At 38.5% G+C, this 25,864-nt stretch overlaps 1 protein-coding gene across 1 annotated transcript in view; it reads left to right on the forward strand.

The window, feature by feature from the left end:
• ccdc71 (coiled-coil domain containing 71) overlaps nt 1-25,864 on the forward strand; it is a 31,527-nt gene extending 5,663 nt beyond the window's left edge. The window contains exon 2 of the mRNA XM_056448021.1: nt 23,272-25,864. Within this exon, the coding sequence (XP_056303996.1) occupies nt 23,313-24,350 (1,038 nt within the window). The 5' untranslated portion in view covers nt 23,272-23,312 and the 3' untranslated portion in view covers nt 24,351-25,864. The remainder of the gene's footprint in view (nt 1-23,271) is intronic.

Genomic DNA, 25,864 nt, shown 5'->3' on the forward strand with positions numbered 1-25,864 from the left:
GATATTATTGGCGACCATTCACAAATTTCCACTGAGAGTCAAAAAAATCCTGTATCTATACAGAAAAGTATTAATTTATGTTTTACAAAAAAAAGGTCCACTACAACAGTTTGTCCAGCTTGAAGGTCCCAGATCACCAGTTAACTCTTAAATAAATAAGGATACCGTTACAGAAAATAAAGAAATTAAACCATATTAGTAAAAGCAGTGTTAATATCCAGAACATATTATGCACATATTTAAATTTTACCTTGCAAATCGGCTCAGTCTGCACTCACGCATCAAGATTGTTGATGGTAGAAATTTCATTACATTTTAAATCATTATGGCTTTTCCAAAATTGCATACGTCCATACTATATAGTATGATAAAAATGTGAGAAGAACCCGGATGACCTACTACTTCCAGCGAGATTCTGAAGTGTGCTTCCGATGCATGCTACGCTATCCCATGATGCCACAGGAGATGATTCATATATGGGAGTGAAGCAACGCAACTGACGTGGGTAGGTCACATGGTCATGACAAAATGGCGGATGTAGTACGTCCGAGTTCCATTCATACTGCGCAGATTCATACTGTATAGAAGTTACTTTTCTAAATGCAGTACCTACTGAGTAGTAGGCGATTTTGGACCCATGTTTTCGGTGCTCCGGAATGAGCTGAGTGATTAATAATCTGTTCAATGATTGGTTAAATTGAACATGACTGCTGCTGCCACTTACAAAAAAGCCAAATATTTTCACATCAAGTTCTTGAAAGCAGCAGGATTTTAGGTGTACGAGCTTCCATTTTTGTTACTTCTATGACAAACATGATTGAATGCACCAGTTACATTTCCACACATGGTACATCATTTCCACAAGAGAAAAACAGATCTGTGCTGGAAGGAAGAGTCTGTACTCATTTAAAATAAAAAAACACACATGGCACATATCACCTGTGCGACAACACAAGCCTTCATTAAGACTAATTTATACTTCTGCGTTGAGTGGTGGTGGTGGTCGGTCCGGCACTGCCTTTGCGTGGTCGCATACCCTTTGCCATGGCTGACGCTGATGACATCTCAAAAATGTAACTGCACTTCGCTTCAGTGCATAGCGCAAGCTCTGTGATTGGTCTGCTTGGTAGCGGTGACGAGTGTGGGCATGGCTGAGAGCCGCGGGAGAGCAGTAATTTATGCCATTTTGTAGTATAAATAGTGTAAGTAGTGTGTTCACATTGAAATCTAAAATAATAAGTGCACTTTAATTACCTGGATGATACACTCATTCAGCTGGTAAAATGAAGTGTGGAATGATGGACACTTCACGCACTCAACGACAGCGGCTTTGTTCACTTAGCGGAAGGGGTGGAGCTATCGAGCACACATGTTGGATAACTTTATTCATTTTGGATTGTGAAAGCAAAATTCTCCTACGAGAGGGATTATACCGCCTCCTGATAGTGAATGTGGTTATACTTATGGCAGGAATTATTGGGTAGTTTGGTCATTTATTTCACTTATTTGGCAACCATCAAACATCATCAGGGAAACGGTTTGAATTAAAAAAACATTAGTCTTCCATTTGGGACAACACTACATACATATACTATGCTGTAGAGCAGCACGATTCTGTCTAAAATGAGAATTGCGAAATTTTTTACTTTTTATTTTTTCTTAAAATAAAGATCACGATTTTCTGATGATTCTGTAGATGTAAAATAAAGCTTAATATGAGTCGGCAATTATTATTGTTTTTCTCAAACATATGGTTAAACAACAATAATAATAGTATGTGTAGGTCTAGTGGTTTCTATAAATAATTCTATTCTACTTATAATAATTCTGATGTTGAATTATGTTTGAGATATATGCTTGCAATCTGTCATTGACAACATTATTAGACCATTTAATTCATTGATAAAATCAACAATATAAAGGCTAGAGTAGTTATACTGACACTATAAACATTTATTTTCATGCACAACTGTGTGCTCGCTATGAAAGAAAAAACAATCATAACTCTAAAATGCGATATGATTATGTAAATGATGTGTTCGCTTTCGGTTTCATTTTCACTGCTAAGTGCTGTTCATACTTCGCGCGCGGCTCTCAAACGATCACTCTGTGCCACAAACGGAATAATATTTACAACTTCATTACCTGTTACAGTCTATGCAGGTTCTGTTCACTAAAGTAGATGCACGCGCGTCTATCATTAAGTAGAGTGCGCACGCGTCTATCATTAAGTAGGGTGCGCGCCCGTCTTCTCTGTGGTAAGAGCTCACGGTCAGCAGCTCACGTCACGTGTGATTTCCTGGCCACGAATACATCATTATATGAAGACAAAAATGACATTTTTGGGTGAATTATACCTTATAAATACAGTATGTGACTCTTTCAACATCATTTGGAGGTGTCCATGTCGCTGAGCAATGTATGTGAAACAATGAAAAGACTCGTGCAGCCGCCTTTGCTTCTCTCCTGAACTTGAAAATAAGATTGGCAGAATCATAGAAATGCTGGATTAAGATCGTCTAGGGGGTCGAATCGAGATCGCAATCTTTTTTCGATTAATTGTGCAGCTCTACTATGCTGTTGAGTTTGTAAGTGTAGTGTGCCATTTGGTACGCAGCTTGAGTGTGTGCTACTTGTACATTAAGGTAGCATTAACAAAACACCTGCCTTGCGTGTAGTCATGCATTTATACTTCTACGTTCTGTTTGGGTTGCTCTGCAATAACGCTTCTGAAACACTAGCTGGCAGCAGGTTTTATGTTCCTTTGTGTTAAGTTTCTTTGCAAGTGTTTTTAATGCTACCTTACTGTGGGTAACGACAATAAATTAACGCACAAGTGTAATTTAGACTTTAATGATGACAGCCTGTGTCTCACCACGTTGTGACAACAACTCCCATGATTTCACACTCAGTCATGGTGTCTAGTTGCAAAAATTAAACACTGCCTTTAAAGGCCAAAATCATTAAGTAGACCAAATGTCTATTGCCCAAACAAATTGCAAGTATGCATTAGGGCTCTGCGATTTAAAAAAAAAAAAAAATATTTATAAATGTTTAACAGTATTCTGATTTTAATCGATTTTGTCACAGACCGACTGAATCTGTGTTTACAGTGTGAATATGAGAATCGTATATCAAAAGGAAAATGTTTATTCATTCATTAGTTTAACCACTTTTCCGGGGCCGGGTCTTGGGGGCAGCAGTCTTAGGAGAGAACCCCAGATTTCCCCTCTCCCCAGACACCTGGGGAGCTGGTATTCCTCCAGCTCCTCCGGGGTAATCCCGAGGCGTTTCCAGGCCAGCAGGGGAACATAGTCCCTCCAGCATGTCCTAGGTCTTCCAGGCATGTCCCACCAGGAGAAGGCCCCGGGGGACACCTCCCTAGGTAGATGTCCAGAAGGCATGCGAAGCAGATGCCCGAGTCACCTCAGCTGACTTCTCTCGATGTGGAGGAGCAGCGGCTCTACTCCGAGCTCCTCCCGGGTGACAGAGCTCCTCACCCTATCTATAATGGTGCACCGTGCAACGGGAACTCATTTCAGCAGCTTGTATCCAAGATCTTGTCCTTTTGGTCATGACCCAAATTCATGGCCATAGGTGAGAGTAGGAACGTAGATTAACCGGTAAATCGAGAGCTTTGCTTTTCAGCTCTGCTCCTTAGATCTTTATCAAAGACCTGTAACGTGTCTCTAAAACAGACATAAAATAATAATTTAAAAAAACAGCTAGTAAAGCAAATTGTCTCTAGAACAGACCCATGATAAAACAAATAAATAGACTACTGTGTGTGAGTGCACGCACTGCCAAACTCAAGTAAGGCTCCGATATTCTGCTTGACCAAATATCAGAAGTAGTTGCGTGTGTTCAGATTTGTTTTGCCATGCATAGATCATCGACCTCTTTGTGACGCTGCCTTGAAATACGCCGTTTACGTATCATGTCTTTTGCGCACACAAGTCAGTTATTTCCAATGGAGGCACGCAAATTGCTAGCACAAATTGAGAATGACATGCACACGTATTCCAGGCACACCTAGCTGAAAACACCTCTTTTCAGACAAACTTTAAATTGAACTTTTCAAAATGCCGCACTACGAGTCACATAACAAGAGCTGAGTATGGAATATACAAATTTCGGTTATCTCAAACAAACACAAGACACCCGAACACCAAGTGCTTTTTAATTCTCTCCATAAATAAAACTTGTATTGGAACTGCAGCAATGTTTTGTTAGTTTGTCCTCCTCTGAGAAAATGGTTGATGGTCACCGAGCAATGACAATGGAGCGACCGCAAAGCATCCTGTAAATGTTGAAGGAAGCAATGCACTCAGGCTTTCCGCGTGCTGTTAGACTCAATATATGACTGACTTACAATTTACCTAGTTCTGGGATACATCAGCCTTCCAAAGTAACTTAATCCCATACCACAGATGTTGACTTTTTTTGGTCCTCTTGTGCTGAACTCATCATCCCTGTATACGCAAGTTAGTCAGTCTCCTGTTGTTGTGCTCTGTTTAGATGCGCTGCATTATGATTGGTTGAAATAGCATACTGCGAGAATGTGCTTTAAGGCGATTTAGAAATCTTGCATGTGCAAATCGTGATTACAATAAGATTTTCGCCCTATTAATCGCCCTAGTATATATTACTATTGATCATGTAACAATATTATTTTACTCAGCATGTTTTTCTATCCTTACAGTAATTGACCCAAAAGAGAAAATGACTGTTAGCACTAATGTCCATTGTGGTGCCATTAGTATGACCAACGAAAGATCAGTGTGTACCTGTGGTTTGACATATTTCAGAATCTAAATACTAACAAAAAGTAGATGCATAGCTAAAAGTGTTTGCATACTTCCCTTCTTCCTGCAGCATGCAGTTCAAACACTAATCAAACACAGCTGCATCTAATCTTCAGCTAATCCTCAACACTTTCATTACCATTTTCAGGTGTGCTTGATTAGAATTGGAGCAAAACCAGGCAGGCCATTGACCTTTAGGCCTGAAGTTCAGTTTTCCTTCTGGTCTATTCACCACAACTACAAATTTGAATAAAAACAATGCATCCTTAAAAGCTCAATTTGCATTTGACTTTTGAATGGAGAATGTGAAAGGGACTGCTTCAGATCTTTTAGCTAGTGTTATGCAGTGGTTCTTTACACCAAGTATAAACATCTGTCTCTGGTGGACAGAGCAGCAGAGGTGTAAACAAGCTTTGAAAAATCTTTAACTTAATTTGCAAAAAGGTGTGAAAATCAGAGTTGTGACACTTTTACGAAAACTCTGGGTCATTCATGAGTGATTCTACTTGCATAAAAACAGTCGTACATTAATTTTGTTTTACTTTTTATTAGAGCTTTTTCTTAGACATAGCTGCTATGCGGTTCTGTGTGATAGTAATAGATTTTGTAGACAGAATCAATGTACAGTATAGAATATAAAGTCATTGTGCAGTGGAAAAAGAATGAATACTGTGTAATACTTCCAAGAGCTTGGACAACTACATCCATACATCTCTGCAATGACTCAAATAACTTATTAATAAAGTCATCTGGAATGACAAAGAAAGTGTTCTCACTGAAGTCCCAAAGTTTATCAAGATTCTTTGGATTAATCTTCAATGCCTTCTCCTCCATCTTATCCCAGACATGCTCAAATGTTCATGTCTGGTGACTGGGCTGGCCAATCCTGGAGTACCTTGACCTTCTTTGCTTTTAGGAACAAGGATCTGTTTCAGATATAGAGGCTAAAGCATGAGAAGGTTAATGTTAATGTTGCCATCCACTCTGCAGATCTCTCGCACACTTCCGTACAGAATGCAACCCCAAACTATGATTTTTCCTTCACCAAACTTGACTGATTTCTGTGAGAATCTTGAGTCCATGCGGGTTCCAAAAGGGCTTCTGCAGTATTTGTGATGATTGGAATGCAGTTCAACAGATGATTCATTATAAAAATCTACCTTCTGCCACATTTCCAAATGATCAACTAAAAGTCAAGTTATGTGTTGCTCTTACAATTTCTATCGACGACAAGATTTTGTCTGGTAGTGCATACATCTGCAATAAATCTGCAATAAATATTAAAATCAGTATTATTATGATAATAGTCGACCCAATATCCATATTGCAGAGATGTGCAGTGAATTTAGATGTTTCTTTAAATCTGACAAATTTGATGGGGTTTATGATTTATACTTCTGCGTCAAGGGCACGTGTATGCTACGGAGCAGCCTACGCGTGGACGCATAGCCTGCGCCGTGGCCGTCGGTGATCCTGACGTGCACCTCTCAAAAAATGCAACTACACGTCGCAATGACACGTATGTGATTGGTCTTGTTGACGCAAGCAATGTGATTGGTTCACATTGCTCTGTGAATGAGCTCCGGATGGAGACTGTTGTTTTATGTTTACCTTATGATTAAAATTGTTGCACGTCAAAATTAGCGAGTTTGAGCCACTTGTACATTAAGGTAGCGTTCAGAAAAACTCGACACAGAGGAACATATACACCTTTTGCCAACTAACGTTTTGGAAGTGTTATTGCAGAGTAACAGAAACAGGGTCACGTTGCACACTCGATGGAGAAGTATAAATCAGGCTTTACTATATTTATTACCACCTCTCCAGTGTGTGTTGTTGGCTCGACTGCATCAAATGTGAAGCTAGTGTCTTAGAGTAGAGAGCTGAAATAAAAACTAATGGTCGGAGTAAAGACGAGCAAAGAAAAGGACAACAGCAAAAAAAAAAAAAAAAAAAAGAAAAATCCCACTAAATTGTTTAGGGAATTGTTATATTCTTATTGCAATATTCAACAACATTGTATATTTTCACTTTATCATGGAGGTCTTTTAACCATAATTATTTTCATAATATCCTGGTATATGAAATACTTTTGCGGTACTGTACTTTTTGTGATTTGTGAACACCTTGTAAATGAAACTACTTACTACTACTTTGGCACCCTATGCAAAGGGTGTCTAGCACAACAGAACAGTACCAAAAAGAGGTAGCTAGCCTCGCTGTTGAACGCTGTTGGTTTACAGAAAATGCAACAAGCCAGAATACTGACAACACAGGAAACACAATTTTTAAATACACAGTCGAGACACCGTAATAATAATATGAGCCATACCTGAGCTCAAACAAACCTAGTCATCTTCTTGTAACATGCCAAAAACCAAAAAAAGAATCTGTTGTTTGCTGAATTTCTTTACAAGGGTGTCTAAAAGCATGTGGGAAGCAGTTTTGCTGGCTCTCTATATGCGTGAGCTTGCCGCGCGTCTATATTTAAAATAAGGAACTTGATTTCATGATAATAACTTGCACATGATTATTGAAGTGCTTCTCATTCATTTAGAAATGGACAAGCGTGAGAGAGAAGAGTGGGGAAAAAACAAGTGAGCAAATGATTCCTTTAGCAATCTAATATCCAAATAAACTGCAATTTTTAATTATTGTCATTACCTGTTGAACTATTATGTGAACTCAGAATTATTACGGAATAATTTTTAACGAGGTTACAGTGTGCTGGTGAAGAACAAAGATACAGATGAGAGGTTTGTGCTGATTGCATAAGTATTATTATTGAACACAAATGAGGCCAATGCTGGTTTTGGGTTTATTTTTATCGAATTGTTATTATTTTGGAGACTGTATTCATTTATTTTGCTTTCTTGTTATTTTTGTAAATATAGATGGTCTGTGAGTGTTCAGTTCTACAAACCGCTTCAGATCCACTGATCTATATAAAATGTGGAATATTGTAGATCAGTGGGCAATTCACATATCACGTCTTTTGCATTCGCAAGTTTATTTCAAATGATGCGCTTCTTGCCTTGTGCAAATATAGAGTGATGTGCATGTGGCGTCAACTGGCTAATGTTCCTCCACTGAGTGACTATGAAGAGGCAGAGACATGAGAGAGATCCATGGAATATACTCACATTCCAGTCAGATACCTCTCCAAACACTCGTTTTCCAGTCTAATCTTAAAAAATAAATAATAATTCCTTACATTTTAATGGCGCTTTTCTGGACACTCAAAATGGTTGACACATTTTTGGGGTAATCTCCTTATCCACCACCAGTGTGCAACATTCACCTGGATGACACGTCTGCAGCCATATTGCCCCAACCTGCACACCAGCTGATTGGTGGAGAGGAGACCGAGTGATAAAGCCAGTTATGATGTGTGGATGGTTAGGAGGTCAGTGGGCATGTTTGGCCATAATGCCAGGGTTAAACCCCTCTTTTTCGAAGGACACCCTGGGATTTTTAACAACAGTCAGGACCTTGGTTTAACATCTCATCCCAAAGATGTCACTCACTAAGCAGTATAGAGTCCTCTCGAATATACTGCGGGTGTTAGGACCCACGCAGACCGCAGATTAAGTGTCCCCTGCTGGTCTCACGAACACCATTTCTGACAGCAACCTACATTTCCAATGTGGTCTCCCATTCAGGTACTGACCTGCTTGGCTTCAGTGGCGACCATGTGAGGGTTGCAGAGAGCTAGCTGCTGGCCGATGTGAATAAACCAATCAATACACACGTGCACACCATGACAAGAGAAGCAAATAATAAGTTTTTCCTGTGAACCATCCCATGCCTAGTTTTTTTGTATATAAAGCATCAGTTTTTGTGAGAAGTGCTTCTCATGCCATTTGTGAACAACCTGTATGGCTTAACATTTACGTTTCTTCGAGATTGACAGCAACATTCTGTTGTACGCCACATTTGCCAAAGGAGTACTGTTGGCAATGGGGACACAAGACTGATTGAGATGAGCTGTACCAATCTGTACTGTACAGTACTGACCTGAACCATAAAGCTACTCTACCCTACTGACCTCATTCCTAAATGTTAGAGGACTTATGGAAGTGTTTTGACCTGGTGGTTTTAAACTTTGGCTTCTGTTAAAAAGTCTATTAAAAGTCTGGTCTGAAGGCAAAACTTTTACACCCGATCCACATTTCCTCTACACCTTCATCTGTTTCAGTTGGTTTTGTGGAATTGTCAGTCAGCTGTCAACAAATCAGACTTTATTCCAGAATTCGCAACACAATATGTTCTTCACATACCAGCCTTGACTGAGACCTAGATTCGTTCACAGGACTCAGTCACTCTGTCCTCTCTAAAAACTTTGCAATCACCCACACTCCATGCTCGATTGGGAAGGAAGGACTGGTTTTCTCATTTCTAATAATTGAAAATGCTCCAATTATGCTCACTTTACCAATAATTCCTCATTTGAATACCATGCAGTCTCTATCACTTCTCCAGCTAAGTTTCACATTCTGGTCTTTTACTGCCCTCCATTTAATGGCTGTCTGATTGGACAGCACTCAGGGCAACTGAGAGAGCATGGCGCAAAATGAATGTCTTTGTGGACATTAGGAGATATCTAGCCTAACTTGCATTATTTGCCTCCCAATTTACTATATTTTCCTCCCTATACTACCAAAACAAAATTAACAGCATTTCAGACACCGCAAACTATTTAGGACATCTAATACTCTGCTCTGTCCTCCTCCACCACTTTCTTGTCAGCTGATGATTTGGCCTTTTCACAAAAACTATCCAAATTTAGCCACTCTGTCCATCTCACAACTTTCTTTTTGGACCTGATCTCCTCATACATCCTTCAGGAGATTTCTCTGGTCATAGTGCCAGCCCTACCGCACATCAACACTTCACTCCACGCTGGTAAATTCTCAACCACTTTTAAACAGGCCCGGGTAACTCCGCTGCTCAAAAAACATTACTAAACATCTCAATGGTTGAACGTTACAGACCAGTCTCTCTCCTTCCTTTTACTGCCAAAACACAGGAAAAGGTTGTTTTAGACCAAATGATCACATTTTAACACAACAAATACCTGGATGCAAAATAATCAGGTTTTAAATGTGAGCATTGCACTGAGACTGCACTACTGTCACTAAAGCCCTGCAGATTACCAAAGCAGGTTCTAAATAACCTTTCTTCTTTTACTGGACCGATCTGCTGCTTTTGGTATGTTGTATCATCAGAGCCTACTATCTACTCTGCTCTCTGTGGGCATCACTGGAACCCCACTCTGCTGGTTAGAGTCTTACCTTACCAGCAGATTATTCAGGATTGCCTGTAGAGAAGAGGTATCCAAAGCTCATCAGCTCGTCTCTGGGGTACCTCAGGCATCTTGTTCTTTGTTCCCTTCTTTTTTTCTATTTACACCACATCACTGGGAACCATCATCCAATCACAGTTTCTCTTATCATTGTCAGTCTATCGTTCGGTCACGTATCTTTCATCCAGATCACCCAACGGTTGCTGCAAGGGTCCTGCACTATCACAGATCATATCAGCTTGGATTGAAGACCATCACCTACAGCTTAATCTGGCAAACACTGAATGAGCAACTTCCCTGCAACTCCACACATTCAACATAATTTCTCAATCCAACTGGGATCATCTACGATTACCTCATGTATTTCAGTAAGGAATCTTGGGGTAATCCTGGATGATTAGCTGTCCTTGAATGAGAATTTTTCAACATCAGAAAAATAAAACCCTTCTTAACAGATCATGCTCCACAACTTTGTCCAAGCTCTTGTCATTTCAAGGCTGGGCTACCACAGTGCTCTTCTAGCTGGACTCCCATCTTGCAACCTTAAACCTCTACAGATGATCCAAAATGCTGCAGCTTGTCTGGTCTACAATGAGTCCAAGAAAGCCTATGTAAAACCTCTCTTTATCTCTCTGCATTAGTTACCGGTTGAGACTTGTATCAAGTTCAAATCATTGATTCTTGCTTGCAGAACAGCCACTGGCACTGCACCCTCTTACCACCACCTGCTCCTGAAAGTCTACATCCCCTCCAGTAGCCTTCAATCAGTGAGTGAACGCCACTTAGTGGTACCATCACAAAGAAGCTATAATTCACATTTTTAAATGACACTTGCACTAGTTTTGCACATTTGCAAGGATCTTCATTCAAGGTTCTTTGTCTTCATGTAGTTTTCTCTTCAAACTTTAACAGTGATAATATATTGTCTTTGTACAAGTCTAAACTAGACTTGTGTGTCTGTTCAGACCAGGTTTTCATAACACTGGGTAAAGAGCAGTGCTAAATCTGCTTCTAAATTACAAGTGGGGAAAATGGAGTTTGAATGCAGGTTTTAGGGGAAATATATCCTGTGGTTCAGTGCAGTGAAAAAGCTATTGTGTGTTTTTGAGGAGTATGCACGGAGCAGAGCAAGAGTGGATTTACTTTGGTAAAATGTTTGGGTTGACCTATGCATCACCGAGCTATGGCACGACTTGAAGTTTAGTGAATTTTTATGTTAATAATATTAATAATGTTAATAATAATATATTAATAAGTATTTTTTTTAGAGATTCACCAATTGACTGATCAGGGACTGGAATCGGATGATATCAAACAAAATTAGTAGCACCATCCAATACTTATGCACACCCACCTAAAATTAAGAGCACCACTTCTACAAACTTAATATTAACAAATTATTTGAAAACGACTCTAATCAAAACTAACCAAAAAAAAGCAACAACAATCTGCACATGACCACTGGACCTACATGTACTGCTTAAATAAGATAAACAGCAGACTTTCATAGAGAACTTGAAGTCTTTCATCAAGTCTCTTCGGAAAGTGTACACCCTTTCAGATGGTAGATTTACCATCTTATGCCTGATACATAAGAGACGGAGGGCCGGTCTGAAGTAGGAGCTGACGCAATTGTCATAGCAGCGTCGGTCAATGAAATTGGTCCGCAATTGGCTACTGGCTGAGCTGGGGTATGTGCTTAAAGTGATCTGATTGGCTGATGATTACATTGCCACTTGAAAAGTTGAGAAATTCCCAACTTCTCCAGTGAGCAATGCCGCTGAAAGGCCACCTACGCAGCCACAATTCAGTTCAGCAATGTTTGACGTCATCCACTCAAAGTGAATAAGTGTTGACGCTGACACCCTGTGTTGGGTTTACCACATGATCACTATCAGAAGTTACAATATTTGTAACTTTTGGAGGTTTCTAAAAGAAATGCCAGTGTTTTTTTTTTTTTATTCTTTCATCTTCAGCCCTTTACATTTAAGACATTGACTGAGTGATTGACGGCTAATATTAACCAGTCCATTTACGTTTTTCCAATGCTTTAATTCAATGCCCTACTCTTAAGCAAGTTGGCTTGACTTCTGCTTTGATGAGCATGTGAACAGATGGGCCTGTTGTTGGTCAGTAGTAAACGATAGTAAAACTAAAAGTAAAAAAATAAAAGTCTTACATAGTAAGTTTAATATAAACTTAGACCTAAAAATAGCCAAGGGAGGAAAATGATCATTGTTTTCTCAGTAGGAAGCATTGTGCCTTATCAAACACAGCCTGGGGCGTCCATATTGATGATCCCAGAGCAACATCAGTCTGTGTTATGGCTGGTTCAGCTCTTCAGGTCTGGATGACTAAGAACGTGACCTAAAGTATATGCAAATCTTAAGGGCTTGCCTCATGAGTCACGTAACAGTCTGTTTTGTGTTTTGATAGGCCTGTTATTCACCAGGGTTTTACACTCGCAGAATTGACATGAGAGCGAGCTAACAATGGTGCCTGAGGCTCACAGTATGGCCATTTCCATGAACTAAACTCTTGTTATTTGACAATGACTAGGTATACCCAGATTTTCTTTGTAGGGAACATTTAAGAATAGTTTTTAAATCGCATCGTGATTCCCAGAATTGGAATCGGATCCGATTGTGAAGTCCCTAAATATTCCCTTAGATAGTGTTCCGAAAAGGAGAGGCTGGATAATGCAATGCTGCTGAAATTGTTTTACATTTCTGCACTGAGAGTTTTGAACAGTCTCGCGTATTCACATAATGCAATTTCGCAGGTCAGAGTTCACCAAACATAGACTTTTGTCTGCTACGAAATGCAAAATATCATTGCACTGCTTTCATTTCAGGTCAGGCACATTTGCATGTGAATGAATGAAAGTCAATGGAATGAAAAGTCTGATGTGGCCGTGACTTTACACAGATTTGGGTTTCCACAATATATGCAATCAATGCGAAACACTGCAGTTCACACTAAATGCGAACCCAAGCTATTGGTTAATGTGATGATGATCACCATTTAATATAGTCTATATTACGATTAAACGAGTTTTTGATGGAAGTAGTATATTTGATGTAGATATTGTGATTTTTATATTTTTTAAAAGTATTTTTAAGTGGATTTAGCTCTTTCCCAAATGGATCCCTTAAATCAGGGGTCCCCAAACTCGGTCCTGGAGGGCTGGTGTCCTGCAAAGTTTAGTTTCAACCCCAATCAGACACAACTTGGCTAGCTAATCAAGCTCTTACTATGCTTTCTAGAAACATCCTTGCAGGTGTGTTGAGGCAAGCTGGAGCTAAAATCTGCAGGACACTGGCCCTCCAGGAGCGAGTTTGGACACCCCTGACTTAAATTATCCATTATCATTGACTTTTTATTTGGGGAAACAATGGTTGTTTGAGATTCCATTTTATAGATGGTATCTGGTGTTTTTACCACACTTCTTGATTTAAGACTTGTTTTTTTGTTTATGCCTAAAACAAATTAATCTGCCAGTGCAATCAGGCAAAATATGCTCATATAAAAGACCCATTTCTGTAAACAGCTTACGATTTCTTGCTCAGTGTTCTGTTTAATATAAATATTATTTTGTAATAAGAATTTTGACATTTTACTTGGAAAGTCATTTATGCAGTGTTCACATGAGACAAAAATGTAGTGTTGCTGTATGTGATGTGGAATAGTGAGTAATATCAGAGCTGTGTGTGCAATAGATCCATGTTTGGGGAGTGGCAAGATTTCAATGACTATAGGTGTATGTCATACCTACTGACTAAAATATTGTCAATTATTCTCTAGCTGGTTCGTAGACTGTTGGCTTAGGGTGTGTATTTTATACTTTAGATCAGATTAGTTAAAAGTAGCATGTTTGAGATTTCAATTGGTGTTCTGTTAAAATATGCCATTTAAAAAACTCTAGAAAAGATTTTTTATTAATTGTGTACTATATATAATTTGAACCCCAGATTATTTTCCTGCTTCAGAGACAGTGTAAAATGAATTATTTAATTCCTGGATTGATTTATTGATGCTTTATTAGATTAGGCAGTGGATGTAGCATTAAAGTCCAATAAATTTTATTTTGTGAAATTGTGACTGGTTTACCATAGTAAAATTACTTAAACAAAAAGGGGCTGCTGTGGCTTAATGGTTAGAGAGTTGTAATTCAAAGGTCACAGGTTCGAGTTCCGGCACCGGCAGGGATTGGTGTGGGGAGTGAATAATTAGCACTCTCGTTTACTCAATACCATGACTGAGGTCATTCCCTTGAGCAAGGAGCCAGATCCCCAACTGTTCCCCAGGCAGCCCACAGCTCCGGGCAGTGTGTTCATAGGTGTGAGTCTATTTGGATAAAAGCATGTTAAATGCTAAAACAGGGGTCGGGAACCATTTTTCAGCAAAGAGCTATTTCTGAATATTTTGGCAAATGCTCTTTTTTTTAAAGAGCCATGTGAGATATATATATATCGTGTTGGTAGCATAATCTGAAATGTCAGGACACCGGAACATGGCGTTACTCAGCGTTATAGTGAAAAAAGCATGAAACATCACCATTCAGTTTACCAACACCACTGACATTAAGTTCACTTCACTATTATGTGCCAAGTGAAAATGACTCACTCTGTCTAAACTTCAAGATGAGCCCACAGATACCTCTTCAGTCAATGTTTTCTGGCTGACTTGAGATCGCTTTGCGTCTGTCTCCTGATCCATTCGCACAGTTTTATCTTCTCTTAATCAGGCTAATTATCAGATTTACTCTGGTTTAAAAATATATATATATGCTTTACTGCATCTGGCATTTTGAAAAAAACTGTTATTATTTAGGTAGGCCACTATGCCATTATTTATTTTCACTGCACATTGCGCGCGAAACAATAATCACCAACCAATGAGAGTGATTGTAAATGTAAGAAAGCTGATTGGTCAAAAGTGACTACCTTTATGTGTGTGCGCACACAACACAGTTTTGCTCGCTGTTTTTCACACGGACTTATTCTCTCTCTCTCTCTCTCTCTCTCTCTCTCTCTCTCTCTCTCTCTCTCTCTCTCTCTCTCTCTCTCTCTCTCTCTCTCTCTCTCTCTCTCTCTCTCTCTCTCACACTTACTCACTCACACACACACACACACACACACACACACACGCAGGTATTCAACACGCACCAGTTAATGCCGGCTCAATGAAAAAAAAAATACCGGAACGCAAAACACGACTATCTGACATTTCCTGGACCAAGATCCGGCTCAAATTAAGCCCTGCCGCAAACAGTTTATTTGCGTGCTTAACACACATGACTTAATCGCCAGCTGTGAAAGGTTTCATTTGCCTTGCGTTCTGCAATGAGGCAAGCAAAGTTCACAGCACTCGAACTCCCAGATGCCCCTGTATAAACTCCCGTCCTGCCCCTGCTGTTTTTGTCCAGTTTGCTCTTTATGCTGGAGCTCCCATGCCTTCTTTCTGCTTTCGCTCGGCTGGTACTTTGTCGCAAAAGTGCACCAGACCTTTCAAGAAAAGGAAATGTTTCTGCCCACTCATTTTGAAACTTTCGATGTTCTTCAGGATTATTTTCTTTTTGCCATCATCACCACTCATGTTGTTTGAATTTACGTGCGCGCGGTTACCATAGAAATTTAAGTTTATTCACAGCACCGCACACAAGCATTGTTCGAAACGTTTTTATTCTTTTTGCTGCAAAAATTACAATAAGGAGGGAACTGCAATTGTATTTTCAATAGGAAACTGATTTCTAGTTATCTGACGGTTAGCATTTTTTTTTAACTGTAAAATATTATTTAAGGGAGACAGCAGGAGAGCCACGTATTTTGGTCAAAGAGCCACTTGTGGATCGCGAGCCATAGGTTCCCGACCATTGTGCTAAAGCATAAATGCAAATAACGCTTCAGCGAAGCAATCACATAAAATTGACAACCAGTTTTAGACAACTTTGACCATGGTGCATGCAAGCTAGTTAATATTGTGCTCTGCTGCCCTTGCGCTTTCGTTAACACATTAAAATGAATGGGTTTCATTGTAGTTTGATTCCCACGTTACCATGCAAAATCCGCTAAAGACTGCACAGTTACCATGCTTGGAGGTAGGGCTGGGCGATATGGCAAAAAAAAAAAATCTAGGTTTTTTCATAAAGTTTGACCGATTCACGATTTCGATTTCGATTTTTTTTTTATTGTGTAACTAGTCAACTTAAAACATTACAACAACATGACTGAAGTAACATTCTCTTTATAAGTAACTTGAAAAACCATCTGGTTAAGGAACATTGTATTTTTAATGGCCATGCCATACATAAATTGGTCAACAAGGTGTAAATAAATGTAAAACAAATTCACAAGTTAAATATCGTTGCAGAAGATTTGAATGAAATAAAGTAAATATTGTGCAATTTGAATTAAACATTAAATACTTCTGAATATATAGTAAGAAAATAACCATTTTAACCAATGTAAACATTACATCAGTCAACTCAAAAAGTTAAGCAAATTTAAAACAGTTAAAAAAAAAAACTTTGTAGACCATCATGCAAACAAAGCATGTTGTTGATAAGTCACATGTAGCTGTTCTTTACAGGTTTCTTGAGAGAAAGTTCTGTCTACAGTCTGACTGTATGGGCTGTATGGGCTAATGTAGTTTTACTACCTTCAATGGTGCAATTGCATATATTGATGAAGTATTGATACTTTGACTACAAAGTAAGCATAATAAAAAATTTCATTTGCTTTGTGTAAATTAAATATAAATTAAAGATTAAGTAGATTAGTTAATTTAACAAGACAATGTGTCAGTAAACAGGGCGCCTGTTAATAAAGTTTCTAATAACTACCTTTTCTAACAAAGGCAATAATTTTCATAATAAATAAAATGATTACTTACGTGCTGGTCATAAGCCATGTTTGTTAAGGTGATGATAAGATCACGTGAATTATGGTTCGTCGTTTAATCGGCGTCCAATCCCGGCTAACTTCCGGAAAGGTAGAGTAGCCAATAGCGCTAGAGATAACAAGTGAACCAAGTCCCGCCCCAGGACTGACAAAATTCCAAAATGTTTCGCGCGAGCAGAGAGAAGAACCAGCGAGCGAGCGGAGAGAACTGATCGCGCGCGCGCGCTGTAGGCATGACCTCGCTCGCGAGAGCGTACATCGTGCGCACTATGGCGAGTGGATAGTGCCACGGATAACCGAACGAAGGAGACAGTCGTGTACTTTTACGTCTGAGAGGGTTACGTCGCCTCAGCAGTCGTGTGATAAGCACATCGCCTCATACACATCTGAGACTGACGTCGCCCCATCAAACGTGTGATAAGCACACCGCCTCAAACACGTCTGACACTGACGTCGCCTCAACAAACGTGTAATAAGCATTTCCCGACATAAGTGTCATGTGACGCCAAATAATAAAGTAACCTTAGGTTGTTGTTTTACTACCAATTTATATTTATTATTTCATATAATTCACCATCACTATAAACGTGGTTTTAAGTTTAGCTCGAACAAGTTATCATTATATTGTTCTGAGATGTATAATTCCTTTATGTTATGTTTATGTTGATTTCTTGAGTCATTCTGACCGTGAAATGTGCGAAAATACTTGGCCCTTAAAAGAAGTTCAATAGGGGGTATAGCCTTTTGCATATTTAAAAAAATATATAGGCCAACTGTATAATGTATTGTGTAAAAGCTGTTATATGGCACGTTTCGTCCACAGACTAACTAAAAAAATAAACCCAAAACCATAAAATGCTCAAATTTGTTGCTGAGAAATGCTCTGATTATTTTTTGTAAATCAATTCACATTTCCACATGAAAAGATTCACGTTGGACACTAGATTATAAGGACTTATTTATCAGTAAAGCATATAATGCATCACATGAGTTAATTGTATAAGGGATACATGTCACATTGACATATCTCCTGTTCAAACAAAAAAATTAACAGCTATTCCTCCATGAGATACCCATCCGAAGGCCTGTAGAGATCGTGGAGTGCCACTTGATCCAAGCCGGGATAATGTCAACCCTACGAGGACCTGAGAGGTGATGCGTAAAAAACGGACTTTGTGGACAAGATACACACACAGGCTATATATACACACACACATGGTTATATCATACACAGACAGTATTTTTAGAAGCACTAGGCTATATGTTTATGTGACGTAAATTATTGTGAAAAGCACTATACATAAAAACTTTAAATGAATGAAAAATCTTAAATTATGGTAAATATAACTGTTTCTGAGCTGCAGCCCTAGTTCATAATATTATAATGCATAAATGATAAATAATACTGTATTATACTTGTTAACTAATCAATGTACCTTTTTCAGCACAGGATGTGTTATATTTTGACTATGTTATTTTATATTTTGATTTAGTTTAGCCAGAAGTTTAAACATTACTTCTGACATATTTAGTCATCTGAATCGTTTTAGGCTACTTTTGTCTAGTTTTAGTCAAATTTCATATGATTTTAGACAACTGAATCTACTCTGGATTTAACGAATACACATTTTCTAAGAAATTGTTGTACTATGCATTTTCTGTGGTCGTATAGCTATGCTTTGTAAAAAGTTTCATTTGGCCGCATAAATCTGTCTGCGACTAGTGTCCACATCTTCCTGGCGACAGCCCGGGGAAGAAGACTACCGGTAAACAGTCTTTTTTAACGTGATGTCCGAAAGTAGGATGTGCTGTAAAATTACTGTTGTACATGAGGTTTTAATTTGATCTGTGATTCCGGTGTATCTGAATCCCTGTAGAGTCTGTCAGAACTGTAACCATATTAGTTAAATTCATCCAGACACTCATTCAAATCTTTACTGTACAAGTTGGGATTCTGAAGCAATACAAAAATATGTCACATATTCTTGGCTAATTCTGCCACATTTTACAGTAATGTTTATTAATGTACACTGACCCTGTAAACAAATAAACCAAACATAAGAGGTAAAATAACTCGAAAAAATCAAATGTATTCCTATAAAGCATTTAGATTACTTGCATTAAGTATATTGTATATGAAAGCAAGCTTAATCATGAACCATCAACAATACTTTTTCACAACGGAATTGAACTAAAGCACCATGAGTAAAGACGGGGCCACCATTATGCACCAGTGCCATCACACATGGCACAGACCAAGTACAATGTTAAGGTGTCTAATCAAAGCAAGATTCTTAGTGCACATTTTATATAATCATTTCACTACACATGATTTGAAAAGAATAAAAAGATATGAGTTTACTGTAGTGTAGGTGTCACTGTAATAAAGTTTGAATATTTCATCAAAATGTATCTTTTTCATGGAAATAGTTTTATTTTTTAGACGACAGTCTTGGCATTAGCTAAAAGTATTTATTTAATTTGTGTATTAATGACTTATTGGCTGAATATAAAAACTTACCTGTGTCTGTAACAAAAATGTCATCCAAGTAATTCGTCCTGAACCAATGGATGAAGTTGTGATGCGGAAGCCAAAAGCAGCAGAACAAAGTTTTAAGTCTATGCTATATCAGGCATACCCAAGTGAGATTGTATAAACATACAATTTCTTACAGATGTGTTTTTAGACACATACATTGTACTCCTGGAGGTCCTCCTCTTTTTCATTTAAATACACTAAGCTAGGGAGGACAACATCACTTGTCTAATACTTGACTTGATGCGAGTTTTGATAATACAAAAGTGTAGAAATTAGTCATACTGCATAATAATTACAACTGCATAATAATTACAACAAAAACAATAATTCACATAATAATACACATGATATTATCAAAATACCTGTCATTTTAAATATATTTTAAAATATTCTACAAATTGTATATTGCATTTTATATTTAAACCATAAATTATAAGACTAAACAATAGAATAACATATTAGTTGAAGCTGCCCACATGAAGTAATAAATTGTTGATTACTGTTTATATTGAAATTAGCCTACATCTTGATATACACCAATTAACAACAATGCATTGTAATATTACAACACCCAAAAAAATTATTTTGCCTTTTTTACTTTGAATTCTCATGGTCAGAATGCAGATTTCTGTATCATTCTGAAAGTGATACATTCAAATGGAACACAATTTAATCTGTTTTTAATAATTTATATATTTTTGTCGTTTTTATGTTTTTTACTTGCTTCTTTTAGGCTATTCTTGTTTATGTAAAGCACTTTAAATGACTATTTTAAAAGTTGTATTATTAAAATAAACTTGTCTTGCCTTGAAACCTGCATAACAAAGCCTTAAAGTAGACTAGAAAATGATCCTTTAATGAGTGTAGACACTCATTTGTTGACACATAATAAGCCATTTCAAGACATAATTTGCTCGTGTATAATTTATGTATACAGCGATCTCAGGTGGTTAAGAACATGAAATTGACCTTCACATATATCCAATGCAGCTAAACCATAAGCCTGGCTTAACTGGCCCTATTATGTTATGTTTCTTCATTAGCATGTGTTATAAAATATTCCTGCAATTTAATAGGCTACTAATTTGGTAACACTTTAGAATAATAACTACACTAATTAGCTATTAAGCATCAGCAAATAGAGTTTATCATTTAAGCATTAACTTTACATGAATAGACATTCTAAGCAGTTTAAACTACAAATACCGTATAACGTAAAAACACATGTATAATATGCTTAATAATTTCATACTTTGTTAATGATTAAATTTTTTAACACTAAATGATGTATTGCATGGTTTACAAACCAGCCATTAAAGAGAAGTTGGGTGTTTTTTATAATCAATCACAACTTTTGGATTAATAAACTATGATATGAACATAGATATTGTTTTCAGGCATTAGGTAATGCTTTATTTGGTAAAGTGAAGCTTTATTTGGACACGCGATGTGAGGCGGCGTGCTTAGGAGACGTCGTGTGAGGCGGCGTGCTTAGGAGACGTCATGCTTAGGAGACGTCATGTGAGGCGGCGTACTTAGTTAAGACGTATCATACACGTCAATTTTTTTTGCAATTTTCTTAAGTGCGTCGCCGCTACGTCGCCGCCTAAAATGGTTTTTATATGACGTCGCCGTGTCGTCGCCGCTACCTTGACGTCTGCCCTCCCATTCACTCCTATTCAAAATTCGACACGTTGAGGCGGCGACGTTAGGGTCGACTGCTCCTTCTCCTTCTCCATGTGAGGCTGAGAAGTGGCACTATCCACTCGCCATAGCGCACAGATGATGAGGTGCGCGCGCGGGACTTGTTTTCTTCGCGCTGGATCAGTTGAGCGCGCGCGTGAAGATCCCCTGTGCGCTCGCGAGCTGTAGTTTTCTCGCGTGTAGATCTGTAATCTGCTCACGGTTCACTTCTCCTCGCGCGCAAACATCACCGCTGCGCTCGATTAATATTGGCATTGATTTGCCGCCATAACATTCTCTGTTACATTCCTTCATAGAGCACCGTACTCTCACAAGTGAACGGCTAATTAGGCGCGCCATCATGTGGTCGGACAATATTGCCTCTTATATTGTACCTAATAGTTTTATTTAAAAAAAATCGCGATACCTCGATTTAATGAAAAATTAAATCGTCTTAAAACGTAAATTCGAATTAATCTGAAAAATCGAAAGAATCGCCCAGCCCTACTTGGAGGAAGAGTGAAATCAGTCCGCTGAACGCTTTTCATCCAATAAATTTGGTGACCAACAATTCTGTGCATTCCAGGTCTGTGCAGAATAAAAACTCTCAGGTTGATAAGTCCTTTTGCCAGATTAAAGTGAAAACCATTTTGACAGCTGTGAAACTTTTTTTGTAGTATAACGACCTCTCATGTAAAAAAATACCCACAAGTTAATTTTTTGTGAGCAGATTGTTCACGGTTACCCTAGTTAGCTGGAAATCGACATTAGCCCCTTTCGCACATACATACCTTTCCGGAAAATTACCAACAATTTTCCGGAAAGGTCTGTATGTGTGAACAGGCCCTTTTTAAAAAATACTGGTAAATTCGTTCCAATTTTACAGAAAGAGGAGTTGTAACATTACCGGTAATTTGCCCGAATGTGTGCTGTGTGAACGTAGAACGTGTACTCCAGCCAATCAAAATATTTAAACGCATTCACATCCACGCTGTTTCCAAAAATAAAAGCCGTTGAATATTTTTCCATAGACCTTTAGCTGCTAGATGTTAGTCAGATAATGTTTCTGTGTTCCTTCTTAATGCCAACTGTGTAAAAAATATCGATAAAATGCTTATGATAAGCCGTTGTTTGTTTACCTTCAAACTCCAATTGCTTGACGCGTGTGCACGTGAAGCAGCCGGTGAGTGCCGGCACACACACATATTATGTAAATCCCGACATGTGAAAGTGTTCCTCCAAATGTTTTCATCGGAGTTCTTCACAATACTTATCCATCCACAGAGTTTGTAATGTAGTCAATGAGTACAAATACCAACCATTTATAGGTCATTTCTGGTTAATGATGTCAGAATCAAAGATGTACAATAAACAAAGATATATTGATACAAATCGATCAAGACTAATTTTAGATGGCTTGTTGAAACTATATTTAAAAAAAAAAAGTTGTGAATCAAAAACCATTATACCTAACAATGGGACAAAAGCTTAAAATATATATTGGTCAAGAAATCCATTTAGATCCATTCAGTATTAATGAAAATATCAAAATTGTTTAAGTTTTTGCCCAAACTGCCTTACCAGGATGTTTTGTCTAGTTGAGATATGATATGGCACTGTTTTGACCTAAAACAGATAAAGGCAATTAGGCAGATCCAGACTTCTTTAGGCAAAACTTGCTTGAGGATTTTAGTGCGAGTAGATGCAATCATTACAAGATTTTCAGACAAACAATTAGTTGTTGTACGGCCAACCTGGTTGGACTATTTGTGTTGTATTATTTACATATCATCTACAGAAGGCTGTCTACTGTTCTTTACTTTGAGTATGCCAAAGTAAAAACCTTGACCAATTCTGTGTTTGGTATAGGACTGCAATTGGGATAATCTTGTTTAAAGCTCAAAAATGTGTTAATCTTTTTGGTGCTGGTGATGCAGAATTAACATTTGACTTAGTATTTTTCATACTAGACACTTAAACTGTAATTCATATGTACTTCTATAAATCATCTTGCTAATATCCTTTTCATATTCACAGACACCTGAAGTCCTTATGCATACCAGCTGTGAAGGTGCACCATGAATTGTGAAGATCAGGGCATGGGGAAGGTAGTCCATTCCTGGGCCAGATTTGCCCCAGCTGGACAAACTGCCCTTGAAGAGGCCCTAAGGGTCTTTAACCCCATGTCCAAGGACCTGACAGACACAGAGAGACAAATGGCTTCCTTTCTTCAAGAGCTAAGGAAAGAGGGAGCGAAACCTGTGATTCTGCGAAGCAAAGATGTGTATGGATACACATCTTGCACTACGGAGCCAATTTCCTCCAGGATTAGCACTACCAAGGTTCAGAGAGTGCAGAAACCTAGCAAGAAGCGGGGAGGGCGCAAAGGTTTGGGCAAGTCCAAGGATGTAAATTACTCGATGCTTACTCGAGCAGAAAAGGACATTCTCCAAAACCAACCCAAGATCCTGCTGACGAATCTCTCGGTGGACCGTCTTAGGCGGAACACTGCGTCGACAAGGCTAGATAAACATTCTGTTCAAGCACAGCAGTGCCTCAAGCTAACAAACATAAAGGGGTTGACTGGAGGCCACACTGCGAGGTTGCAGATTCACTTTGGTGCTGATTCGCAAAGCAGTTTTGCTCTGGGACGTCCACCGGATCTCTCTGGGATTCCACATTCTCCCACAGAAAACGGCAGTCAGATATCAAACGTAGTTGCCTTGGACAACAAACGAGTTTTGTCATGTCCGTTCAAAGTAGAAGATGCCCTCATTGGAGACTCTGCCCCAGTGGTCTGCCAAAATGGGTTCGGTCTTAAAGATGGTAGCATTTATAAAAATATCCAAGCAGTGTCAGGTAAACCTGATGTGATGGCCAGTGGTCTGGACAATGGTTCAGTAAGGAGACTCCATTTCCCAAGCTTCAACTGGTCCCAGTCGGCACTCACCAATGGCCAAGATGTTTCTAGACTGAATGACAATGGTCTCGAGTGCAAGGTAATAAAAGTAGATGATTCAGTCACAGATGAGGAGTTGAGGAGGAAGGCACAGAAAATCTTGCAAGTGAACTTGTCGCCTGTGATACAGATCCATCCCCTTGTTGACTCTGTATAGACTCTTGCTGGGGATTCGGTTTCGTTTTCTCTTAAGTTTTTTTTGTTTGGGAGAGTTGAGTTTTTTTGGAAACAACCCTAGGTTAACTCTGGATGGGAGCGTTGCAGTTACCTCCAAATTTTGCATTATCGTCAAGTAGTTACTGACATCATAATCCAAAGATGGGATGCTTTTTTTGTTCCTGCTCTCACAGTATTTTGTTGCCCCAACACATCCCAACCTACCTTTTTATTTTATAATTTGTGTCTTTTTATCTAACTTCTGAAGGATTGGACTGATGAACAAACCCTTATTTATGACTATGCAGTTCCCGGGATGCTCCTTTTGTTGGAATACTATGGGCATGGACTGCTGTCTTACTGGATCATGGGAACAGACTGAAGTTGTAGAGTGATTTCTTACATGCTACTGCTTGAAAAGACAACAATAGCCTAACCTAAGTTGGTCTTTATGGTTTTTCTACGTCCTTGGATCCTGTTGATGTCAACGTCGCCCAAGTTTTTAGACATCATCAGTTTTGTAATATGTTAGTCTGCCGGCATAGACTGCATATGATATTTTTGTTTAGGTTCTAACATGTTCAGATTGGGGGCACTTTTTTGCATATTAATTTAATTTCAGGGCAAAATAAATGGCCTTATACTTTAAGAGTGAAAAATAACTGAATCTTTGTACTTTTATTTTCTTCATCTCAATGTACTTGTTTCTGCACTCCACTTCTCATAAATTCCTCTGTTCCTTTGAATGTGCCAACCCCGGTATTTGTTTCTTTAAAGTTTTGTTGGTGCCATGACCACAAGTCTTGCAAGAGTTCTCGTCATCCCGTCAAGCAGTGGACCTGTTCGTCCATTGGTTGAACGTACCTCAGACACTTGAATGGGAAAATGCTGTTGTCATTCATCCTGCAGTTAATTATGTATATTGTTCATTCCATTCATCCAGGAGGTCATGTTTGATCATTTACGACCATCTTGGATTACCTTTGACATGTTTAACCTGAATCCGAAAATGATTTTGATCCAGTCTTGAAGGTAGTATCAAATTGAAAAAAGCTAAATGCATTCGTTATATCTTCACAATATCAATTTTCTCTTGCCAGGATTCATTTGTTGAGGATGTTCATGATTCATATGCATTACGCTGTCTTTCTAGGGCACGACAGAATGAATATTTGGAGGAAGAGATCTGTGAGAATTGAGTTCGCATTTGACATTCTTAAGGCCTGTGGTTCTTTGTTTTTGTTTCGTTTTTTTCAGGCTAAAGTAGATGATGGCAGTGCAGCAGTTTATTGGTGCCACGAGGCAAACGTTAAACGAAATGTTGTTAGAAATTTTACGTTTTGAGTCCTGTTAAATCTTTCATCCACTCTCAAACTTCAAGCAGATTTTCTTTTCCTTTTGAATCATTCTTTATTTTCACCCCATTGAATCTGTGACACTCAAAAGCTGTAAATGTCAGTGTTGTATCTTTAGTTACTGTTATCAAGTTGTGAATTAAAATATGTTTGAGAAATA

Source organism: Danio aesculapii, chromosome 22, assembly GCF_903798145.1.
Source record: "Danio aesculapii chromosome 22, fDanAes4.1, whole genome shotgun sequence".
In the NCBI taxonomy this organism is placed as follows: Eukaryota; Metazoa; Chordata; class Actinopteri; order Cypriniformes; family Danionidae; genus Danio; species Danio aesculapii.